The sequence below is a fragment of the Cherax quadricarinatus genome, chromosome 56 (assembly GCF_038502225.1).
Source record: "Cherax quadricarinatus isolate ZL_2023a chromosome 56, ASM3850222v1, whole genome shotgun sequence".
Lineage (NCBI taxonomy): Eukaryota > Metazoa > Arthropoda > Malacostraca > Decapoda > Parastacidae > Cherax > Cherax quadricarinatus.
Genome location: NC_091347.1, coordinates 28,379,611 through 28,391,616, shown reverse-complemented (window position 1 = coordinate 28,391,616; position 12,006 = coordinate 28,379,611). Strand labels below are relative to the sequence as shown.

At 40.4% G+C, this 12,006-nt stretch overlaps 1 protein-coding gene across 1 annotated transcript in view; it reads right to left on the bottom strand.

Annotated features, from left to right (window-relative positions):
• The window catches only part of LOC128700723 (pentatricopeptide repeat-containing protein 2, mitochondrial), a 32,968-nt gene extending 32,628 nt beyond the window's left edge, over positions 1 to 340 (bottom strand). Inside the window, exon 1 of the mRNA XM_053794075.2 lies at positions 182 to 340. Within this exon, the coding sequence (XP_053650050.1) occupies positions 182 to 278 (97 nt within the window). The 5' untranslated portion in view covers positions 279 to 340. The remainder of the gene's footprint in view (positions 1 to 181) is intronic.
• Positions 341 to 12,006: the final 11,666 nt, after the last annotated feature.

Below are 12,006 nucleotides of genomic sequence, written 5' to 3'. Positions count from 1 at the left end.
CCGATGTTAATCACTTATATTTATCAAATTGACTGATATTTAGTTGTGTGAATCACTATTACACAAATTTATTTTACAAAAAAGAAATATTACGGCACAGGACCAATCACAATACAATTTAAACAAGGATAAAAACAAGCCTTGAAGAAGCTTATTTCCATTAAAGTCCTTCAATAATTACCCAGTGGCCAAATGAAAGTGGCTAAGGAGGGTATACATAGCCTGGTTACACTGGTGAATAATGTGTGGGATGTATGTGAGAAAGCTGAGAGAGCCATTATTATGACCCAGCCAGGAGTGACTGTGTTGTGGGGTCTTAAAAGGCCACTAAAACTTAAAGATCACTATAACTTAAGGGCTACTAAAACTTAAGATCCACTGAGACTTAAGGGCCACTACGACCCACCTCACTTACTCTGTCTGCCTCTAGGTTTATTTAGGCACAGGTAGGTAAGTACACATAAATACAGTTACGCAAATTATCATACCTGTGTAAATTATTTAGGATAACCCTCCAAAAAAGTCAAAGTGATTTATTTCCATTGGGATCCTTTATTATTATTAAAGATTAGCCGGTATTCTCCCGGCCCGGGCCTTTTCCAAGTGGTGGCCCGGCCTTGGCTCCCTCTTTAGGGAGTGTCTGAGACCTAAGTCTCCCATGGGAGGAGGCACAAGTACCTCCTCATCTTTGGGACCAACTGTCCCCAGGCCTAGCCACAAACCAGGCCTCTCTGGTCTGCCATCCCCGCCCCAAGGGGGCTAATGGGAATGACAGTCTTATGAGCTAAAGGCTCGGGCTCAGGCACCTACCCTACCCTAGAAGGGTTAGGCATGGTGTCGATGCATTGGGATCCTTGAGTTACTTCCATTGGATTAAATTTACTGAGGAACAGGTGCACATAAGTACAATTATCATGCTTAATAACATGTGTGTCAATTATCGAGGGTAACTCAGCTATCTCAGACAAAGTGACTTATTTCCACTGGGGTCCTTGTTAGTTCCCAACCCGTCCTATTAAGAGAGGGTTAGAATTGTGACTGATCAGTCTACATCAGTGAAATCACGCTATATGTTACCAATTAGGTCAGGTAGAGCCCTTGACTTAAAATAACTTGTTGTGAGTACCGCATTAAAAAAATCTGGCCATCTATGGGTTTTCTGCATGCACATTCAAATGTCACCCATCTCTGTACAAACATAATAATAATAATAATAATAATAATAATAATAATAATAATAATAATAATAATAATAATAATAATAATAATAATCTTTATTACTACAAGTAATAGTGAAGTGAAGAGCCCTCACAGGAAATTAATTATTATTGAGGAGTGACTGCAATGTGTAGCGTTCGAGACTGAATTTCATGGCAACTAAGATTCCGCAATATTAAAGTGGAAATTTTGGCAGAAAATCAACATAATATTTAAGAATTTATTTATAGGATTGTTTTTATTGCGCTTCTCCTATTATTATAACATTTAATAAGTATATACAAGAACAAATGGTCAGCATGGAGGCTGGAGGGTTAGGTTGAGGAAGTGTTAAGTTTGTGGTTGATGTTTCAGCGGTGAATTCCTCATGGTGATGGCTTTACACATGTGTTTTAAGGTCAGTATAGCATTTATGTGTCATGCAGCTTTAGCAGAAGCCATGACGTGTACGTGAAGGTCATGGTTTGTGCATGTACCTACATTAACTGCATGGAGGGGGGGGGGGGTCATTAGGCTGCATCTCGCCACCAGACTAAGTAATCCTTAAAATAGGGACTAAATAAACTCTCAGCCCATATACACTTCTTGGTGTATTTACACTGAGACACATACACCTCTCAGTGTATAAACACTGAGAGACATACACACCTCTCTATATACACTGAGAGACATACACACCTATATACACTGAGAGACATACACACCTATATACACTGAGAGACATACCTCTATATACAGACATACACCTCTCAGTGTATATACAGACATACACCTCTCAGTGTATATACAGACATACACCTCTCTGTATATACAGACATACACCTCTCAGTGTATATACAGACATACACCTCTCAGTGTATATACAGACATACACCTCTCAGTGTATATACAGACATACACCTCTCAGTGTATATACAGACATACACCTCTCTGTATATACAGACACACCTCAGTGTATATACAGACACACCTCTCAGTGTATATACAGACATACCTCTCTGTATATACAGACATACACCTCTGTATATACAGACATACACCTCTCAGTGTATATACAGACATACACCTCTCAGTGTATATACAGACATGCACCTCTCAGTGTATATACACTGAGAGACATACACTTCTCGGTGTATATATCTTGTGGTATTGGTAATTAATATGGACTAGCATCTATTAGGTCTTATAAGGACCTATAAAGGATACAAATCAATAATATATTATCTGTGTTTGTTACATTAGGTTAAATCATGATCAGTAATCATCACTATCCCAATAATAATATTTTGCCTCATACATCGGTTGCTTATTTAGAGGGAAGCACTAACCCCGTATGGGGATATACAGCACCTGGGAGGCAATCAGGTACAATTCAAGAAAGAGTAGGACAAATCCAATTCCTTGGACCAAGAGTTCCTTATCAGCATCAAGGAAAGGACAACCATTTCTGAAAACTACTTACGTCTCGTGGCTCGGTTGGTAACGCACTCGCCTCACACACCGAGTGTTAGTGATTCAATCCCCGGCACGGGTGGAAAAGTTGGGTGTGTTTCTTTACACGTGTTGCCCCTGTTCACGCAGCAGTAAGTAGGTATCTGAGTGTTAGTCGACTGGTGTGGATCGCATCCTGGGGGACAAGATTAAAGGACCCCAATGGAAATAAGACAAGCAGTCCTCAATGGCGCACTGACTTTATTGCGTTATCCTAGGTGGCTAACACTCCGGGATACAGATCTAAACAAATATTATCTTAACGTAATCTGTGAATGAAACATACAGTCTCCACTTTATAGAAATAAAGATGTTTGTTTATGGATAACTAAAGTGTAATGAACACTTGTCAGTGCTCAGCAATAACCCACATGGACAGAAAAACAGAAGATTAATGGGTCTGTATATTTCGATTCCTTTCCGGGGTCTTCTTCAGCAGATGCATAAATAAAATGACAAGAATATATAGGGAAGGTTACACCTTACTTCGTACGCGTGAGTGGGTTTGGAACGTGTCAGGCAGTGGATGGGTGAAGACAGGTCCCGAAGTGAAGCTAAAAATTTAGGTAGTAAGTTCCTTTGTGCTATATAACCCCTGATGTGCTGGCTCTCTGTTAGATTGGGCGATGGTATGTATTTCTTGAGGGCGAATTTTGAAATGACGTCTGGTTTCCATTGTCCCTCTGAGATGTTGAAATTGGGAGTGTTAGCTAGGAAGGTACATTCTATGATTTTACGTTTGTAGCTGCAGTGTGATTTGTGTTTGATGGTGGCAGCCTCCCAGTGAATATTGTGAGTGATGGTGACATGTTGAAAAATGGCCGAATTATCCTGTGCATAACGTATTGCCCTCTGGTGTTCAATGATTCTTGTAGATAGTGTTCGGCCTGTCTGTCCTATGTATGCTTGGTTGCAGTCTTTACATGGCATCTGGTAAATTCTTGGTGTGTCTTGCGTTGCTGAATGTTTGTGTTTATTGGAAAAGAGATTCCCTAGTTTGTTGGGATAGAACGTGATTATGTTAGTCACTTTGGTAAGACGATTGACTGTACCTTGGTGGTAGGGTTCCATGAGTTGAGATTTGCTGGATGGGGTTGAGTTTTTGTGAACTGAAATTTCGTAATGGTTGATGTTTGCTTTCTTTTCTCCTTGTTTAATAAACCAGGCAGGTTATCCTAATTTGGAAAACTGTGTTCTAAGGATTTTTTTTCTTGGCCCAACTTTGAGGGGCTGCATATCCTGGGTGCACGTAAGAACGGCTTGAGATGGTGCTCTTCTTAATCTGGATTGAATGGTGGCTGTAGAAATGAACATAGTTGGCAGTGCGAGTGGACTTCCTATAAACTGAGAATTCAACCGAATTTGTTTATGTTATACCACATATCTGTGTGAAGAAAAAAAAACATTCTCTATAATGCTTGGTGTAAAAGAAAATGATAAAAATACAAGGGAAGCTATAATATGTAATTCCAATTTTCTTTTTTCACGTTCCCGGCTGGATAGAATTAGAAAACTTTTTAGGATTATTACTATTGCCTGCTGGTTCCTTCAAGGAGGGTGTCTTGATACTGGTTCCTTCGAGGGTGCCTTGATGCTGGTTCCTTCAAGGAGGGTGTCTTGATACTGGTTCCTTCGAGGGTGCCTTGATGCTGGTTCCTTCAAGGAGGGTGTCTTGATACTGGTTCCTTCGAGGGTGCCTTGATGCTGATTCCTTCAAGGAGGGTGTCTTGATACTGGTTCAAGGAGGGTGCCTTGATGCTGGTTCCTTCAAGGAGGGTGCCTTGATGCTGGTTCCTTCAAGGAGGGTGCCTTGATGCTGGTTCCTTCAAGGAGGGTGCCTTGATGCTGGTTCCTTCAAGGAGGGTGCCTTGATGCTGGTTCCTTCAAGGAGGGTGCCTTGATGCTGGTTCCTTCAAGGAGGGTGCCTTGATGCTGGTTCCTTCAAGGAGGGTGCCTTGATGCTGGTTCCTTCAAGGAGTGTCTTGATACTGGTTCCTTCGAGGGTACCTTGATGCTGGTTCCTTCAAGGAGGGTGTCTTGATACTGGTTCCTTTGAGGGTCCCTTGATGCTGGTTCCTTCAAGGAGTGTCTTGATACTGGTTCCTTCGAGGGTGCCTTGATGCTGGTTCCTTCAAGGAGTGTCTTGATACTGGTTCCTTCGAGGGTGCCTTGATGCTGGCTCCTTCAAGGAGAATATCTTTATGCTGGTTCCTTCAAGGAGAATACCTTGATGCTGGTTCCTTCGAGGGTGCCTTGATGTTGGTTCCTTCAAGGAGAATACCTTGATGCTGGTTCCTTCAAGGAGGGTGTCTTGATACTGGTTCCTTCGAGGGTACCTTGATGTTGGTTCTTTCAAGGAGAATACCTTGATGCTGGTTCCTTCAAGGAGGGTGCCTTGACACTGGTTCCTTCGAGGGTGCCTTGATGCTGGTTCCTTCAAGGAGGGTGTCTTGATACTGGTTCCTTCGAGGAGTGTCTTGATACTGGTTCCTTCAAGGAGGGTGCCTTGATACTGGTTTCTTCAAGAAGGGTGCATTGATGCTGGTTCCTTCAGGGAGTGCCTTGATGCTGGTCCCTTCCAGAAGAGCACCTTGATGCTGGTTCCTTTAAGGAGGGAGCCTCAATGCTGGTTCAAGGAGACCCCTCAAGGGAGGTTCCTTGACGCTGGTGAGGGGCTCTTGATCTAGGGAATTGGATCTGTGCTCCAGTTCCCTGAATGCTTTTCACCCCCTACAGGCTCTGTATAATCCGTTTAGTGCTCCCCTTGATAATAATGGTTCAAGGAGGGTGTCTTGAGTCTGACTCCATCAAGCAGGGAGCCTTGATGCGGGTTCAAGAACCAGCATCAAGGCTCCCTGGATGGCTAACCCTCTGGGCTAAAAATCCGAAAAATTTGATCGTATCTTGCACCAGTATTTAAGATTTAAAGCTGATCATAAGAGGTATACTTCTGTATTTGCATGAAAACCAAGGAAATTAAACTGGCAAATTAAAACTTGCACAAACCAAAATCATTTCAAACATTTCTGTAAGCAATATTCACTATAATACAAAAGTTTAAAGGTTAGATTAGGTAAGGTTCGCCAGGAAACAGGAGAAGTGTTTTCTGACGCGGGTCTTAGTCAGATGATGACCTGCCGTTGGAGCTTTTGGTCATCTCACCGACGCCTTCCGCTGGCTAACCGGAAGATGGAGTCCTGGCCTAGGATGCGACCAACAATAGTGGAAAACTTGAGTATCTGTTTACTGCTAGGTGAACGGGGAAGGCAGGTGCAAGACAGATGAGGAGACGCCTATCGTTAAGCCTCGCCAGGGTAGTCAGTTAATATATGATATAACTAAGGATACCTACAATTCTCAGGGTTTAGATACCGATAGGTGTTTTATCTAACTGTTGTCGGCAGTACATAACTTGGATCTACCTCTCCCATAACATGCTCTGGCTGGCCTGCGTGGGTTACTTCTGTGTTCTACACCCACGCACCGTATTGTCCTATCCACGCTTATCAGTCGTTGAACCCTGCCCAACCGGTGTCCACTGCCTCCTTCCCTGACCTCTCCAGAGCAGCCTGCTACCTCCACTCGACCACACTGTACAAGATGTGACATGAGAATGGTCCAGGTGGGACCGAAACCTCTCCTTGTATTTATTCCCTCTCTGAAGTGTAGGGGTATTTGTGAGGTGCTGCAGCCACAGTACTGTGACTCTTGTCATCTCACAAACTGTATACTAAATTCGTTTTGCAACTCCTGCGTGGTTTTGGTCACATAAAAACAGGAATTATCTTGACAATATTAATATGGCAAAGCGCTAAACCAACAGGGTTCATACAGCGTCTAGTTAGGGAAAGGTAACTGGCCTTATAAGGTGTCAAGAACACTTGATAAACATTTAAACAGGCACCCCACTTGGAGGATTACAGATAACAGTAATATTAAAAAACATAAGGCAATTATTTGCTAAAATAACTTCTAAAAATGATGAAAGTTTGACGACTGGTTCATTGTCGATATTTTTGACGACATTCATGATGTACTTCAGATAGAAATAAATATTCAATGGAGAGTATTTGAGGACATGTTTACACGTTTTGAAAACCGTTACGGATTTTAGTAAAATAACATTATTAACATGGAAAAAATATCACTCGTTACTAAAATTACTCTATTAAAACTCTTTCTGTCTAGTTACTGCAATAGCTTTGTTTTTAATAGCTTTATTTTTAATAGCTTTATTTTTAATAGCTTTATTTTTAACATATTTATTTTTAACATATTTATTTTTCACTCATCTCCATCTTGTGGGTGGTGAGATTACAATTTTTGTTTTACTGCTCTCTACTGCCTGTCTTTTCCAAACTCCTGATTCTTGCTATCACTTGTATTGTGTAATAATTCCAAACAATACGTACATGCACACACAGATGTCACAACAGTGTCAGAAAATGATGTTTCATTTTGAAAGTGGTTAGGAATTATAGTAAAAAAGAAGCGCTAAACCCACTAGGGTCATACAGTGCTGGAGGAAGGGGAGCAATCTGGACGAGGATTTGCTGGAAGTAGATTCCATGATACAACGTTTTAACAGCATATATGATAGGGTTCCTGCGGTCAGCAATAATGTGCGACCGACACACTGAACATAGTGTGACTGTAACAGTTATACACTTCTGTATTAGCACACTTATGGCTAATAATTTTATGAATCAAGATTTGTACTTGTATCTTGAGTAGTGGAGTGGCGTGAAGTGGAGCCGATAATCGACCCCTGCAGCCACAAACAGGCAAGTACATGCATATACACAAAAGACACATTTCAGCTGAATGAAAGTTCATCTGGTCACATTTACGTTGGAGATAGCAATAGTATTTTTTTTTCTCTTCCAGCAAGGTGAGAAGCGTGAGCGGACAGGCCCGCCCACTTCCTCTGCAAAACCTCGCTTGCCATTTTCCCCAGACAAGTTTCCTAAAGGGATAAAAAAAAAAGGTATGTGAGGCGTGAGTGGGTGTATTATGCTGAGGGGGGTCTTGTGTTCCAACATGGCTGCGACATGGGTCTAGTCTTAAACTTGTTTTATTTAACGAGTTACATTTAGGGAACTAAATCTGGATATGTTTCCTTGTGATATTCCGCCACACAGGAAGGTTGGTGAATAAATGAGGCACTAAAATCTATCAGCCTGACTATGTTATAGCGATGAGCATGTCGTTAGTATTTCACTAATGGTTGTATAGGTATGGGAGTTACAAATGTTTTGCCTCAGCAGAGCTGGGGTTGAAATTATGTTGAAATTATCATCTCTCATGATAAACGTTAACCTGGCCACCTCGGGGAAAGCTAGTCTTGTCCCTATTTGGCCACCTCGGGGAAAGCTAGTCATTTCTCCCAATATGGCCACCTCAAGGAAAGGGTTGTATCGCGGTGGTTGCGTAAACGCCCTAATGATGGTCTAATGTTTTAAGATGGTTGCATCGAGGTAGTGGTTATATCTAGTCAGTTGTTTCATGTTATAGCTTGGTTGGGTATTCTCACCATCCCATTTATATCTCCTCTCCTTTATTTATACTTGTTGTGGAAAATTGCATTTATCTGAATGTAACCCATTATGTACATAACAGTAAATGATAACAAAGATAATTATTATTTATCAGAGTTACATAGACAAGTAGGAATTTGGGACACCTAGGTCGCAAAAATGTCCCCCTTCGAAACCTACCACTGTCATATCCACAAGTTGCTCTGGACCTATTAATTAAATGAAATATACATACACCAGGAATACTGGTAAATATATAAATTTGTGGACTGTATATTAAAAATAATAAATGGTTATATATATACACAATTTCATAACAGAAGGAAAATATATCTTAATATCACTCATCAATTTGACTGGAGATTAATGTGTATCATACTCAGAAAACCTCACTCTAACTAAATCTATGAAAATAATGCTGGCCAGAATTACACACAAATCTAGAGAGCTTATCTGAGGTTCCTGGAGCTGTCTTGTCCAGTCATCTGATATCTCAAGTTATGCAGGAATGCACATCCACCAATTTCGCCTCCTATTTGAGAGGTGTCAACACAATTTTAACCTCTAGAGCACGAAAAATTCTTCCCATTACACCAACGTTGTATCCAAATTCAAAACCAAGATGGCGAGTCTCGTCTGCGCATATGCAGGCTTTCCGTTTTCTATGATATAAATATTATTAAATACAGTATGGCCATCTATTTACATATAAATACTAAATTTCTAGAAAATATATACAGTATTTTCCACACTTGTCTTCCACCTGTATACTTCAGTCATATATAAGTCATAATAGCGTGACTGGAACAGCTCACAAATAATTCGCACTTAAGAGAGGAAACTTGTACATCATAAGTTTCTTGCCCTAAGTGCTGGTTATTTGTGAATTCAATCATGTCTCCCCTCATTATAACTCGGATGAGAACATAGGTCCAGCGCTCTCAGTCTATCATATGAAATATTCTTTATACAGTGGATTAATTTAGTCATCCTTTTCAGCATCTCTAATGCATTTGTATCTTCTGTAATATGAAGATCAGAACTGCACTGCATAGTGTAGTAGAGCTGTATTCCTGTTTCTTATACTTCTTGATATAAATCCAAGAAATCTGTTAACTTTATTATGCACGCTTAGATTCTGTCTTGGCTTCAGATTTTTGTTTAGCCGAACTCCCAAGCTCTTTTAAGTGAGTGTTAATGTATGCACACGTTAAACACGTCTCTTAGTATGTTGATACGTACAAGCTAGAATGTATTAGGCTCCATGTAAAAAGCGGAGATGCAACTGCAAGCAATACAAACTCAATATCAAGCCAATTTGGCCTGTATAAAAATGTGGGTAGGGCCGCGTGGGTAGCTGCCGCCAACACACAGGTGTAACCTGTAAACCACGAGTTGTTGTTGAACTTATAATGGTGCTTTGAGACTGACACCATGAGCAATATTGTTAATACACTGGTGCAATATACCGATAGTATGTAAATGAATAATATTTACATGAACATTTCTGGCAGTGGTCTAAATGCTAAATCACAACAGTAAATCGTGGGTTATCAAGAGAAATGTGGTAGTAAGAAGTGTAAGGTTTAAAGGAAGAGAGAATTCTCTCTGGCCGGGGGCATCTGGCCTTGTGGCAAGCTGGTCGCCGCTGCTGTTACTAAGTGCGTCTCCATCTCCAAACTATTTTTTTTAAAGAATAGCGAAGCTGTTTTTTCAGTATGTTGGTGAATTTTATGGAGAACTTTCATAGTATTGTGTTCAGGCTACATAACAATGGCCAACGTTACAACACAGTTATATGAGCATCACTTCAAGATGGCACATTTTAAACATGAAGATAAAGAAGTGTATCATAGTGGCAAGGATTGTCTTTTCGGGCAATGCGTGTTAATTTATATATTAATTCATCACGTTAAAGGTTGGTTAATGTGGCTTAAAGCTTATCGACTACACGAGGGATATTAAAACTGCATATAACATTTTTTCACCACCCAAGAATACCTTATTCTCTGAAATAGCGATTAAAGAACTCTCAGTATTAATTCACTGAGAGAAATTCACTTCTCGGTGTATATACCTGTGTTCCTCACGCGAACTGACCTTTAATTTTATGACTAATTTTAACAGCGGCAGCTCCCTCAGGCACAAGGTAATGTAAACAGTTATATTGTAGACTATATTAACATATCGCAAAATATGTGGTTAAATGACAGTGTTCAGTGCCTGCTTACTAAATCATTCGTCAAAAAAATCGTTATAGATGTTAAACTTTATAGTTAAACTATTGTTATATGTAAATACTCGTACTGATTAATTTAGTTATTTAATTAAATTGTATATACTATAATTAATTTGTAATTTGGTTTTAATCATTAACTTGTATTTAGTTATACATATTAAAAAGCGACATTTTGTAGTGGTTTCTACCTACATTGCATCAAAAGGGTTGAAATTCATAGGGATTCCAATGCAAGCCAGACCAGGACATTCAGACTAGAACCATTTCTCAGTAGTGATCTCATCGCTTCCCTGTGGGTAGGATTCGACGGAGAACTCTGGACAGCCTGAAGTGCTGCAGATGGTGTTTAATTCGTCAGCAATCAGCGCAGTGTCCCCTGACACGAGTGGTTACCTTATCTGTTTTGAGGTTTGGATTCCCCAACTTATCCTAGCTGGTTTTAAAAAAACCATTAAAAAAATAGGATATGATGGTAGCACCCTTAATTAGTATCCTAATATCTCAGAGGGCAAAGTTAATTTTTTTCCAGTATTTCTCGGCACGAGACTAGTCAAGATAAGGATGGTTACCGTCTTCTTAATATTTGTCAGTGTCTCTCATAGTTCCTTACACTACGCCCTCGCCAACACTATGATCTCACCAACACTACGCCCTTACCATCACAATATATATATATATATATATATATATATATATATATATATATATATATATATATATATATATATATATATATACTAAATATATATATAAAATGGGTCATCTAAATGATAAAGATTCGTGTTAGGAGTCACTTGTTTTCTTTCCTGACGAATTAATTAATAACAATCTTATCAAGACTTTGTATGATGGTAATGGTTGTTGTGATGGTTGCTCTGTGATGATGGTGGTTATCATAATGCTTAGTCTTAAAAACAAGGTGTGTAATTATGACCTATTATAAAAGAAACCCTTGTGTTATGTAAGATAACGTTTTCAAGGAAAACGTTTTGATTATCAGGGGATGATAGTGATGATAGAGGTGTTGGTACTAGCAGTGGTGGTGGTGATAGCGGTGTTGGTACTAGCAGTGGTGGTGGTGATAGCGGTGTTGGTACTAGCAGTGGTGGTGGTGATAGCGGTGTTGGTACTAGCAGTGGTGGTGGTGATAGCGGTGTTGGTACTAGCAGTGGTGGTGGTGATAGCGGTGTTGGTACTAGCAGTGGTGGTGGTGATAGCGGTGTTGGTACTAGCAGTGGTGGTGGTGATAGCGGTGTTGGTACTAGCAGTGGTGGTGGTGATAGCGGTGTTGGTACTAGCAGTGGTGGTGGTGATAGCGGTGTTGGTACTAGCAGTGGTGGTGGTGATAGCAGTGTTGGTACTAGCAGTGGTGGTGGTGATAGCGGTGTTGGTACTAGCAGTGGTGGTGGTGATAGCGGTGTTGGTACTAGCAGTGGTGGTGGTGATAGCGGTGTTGGTACTAGCAGTGGTGGTGGTGATAGCGGTGTTGGTACTAGCAGTGGTGGTGGTGATAGCGGTGTT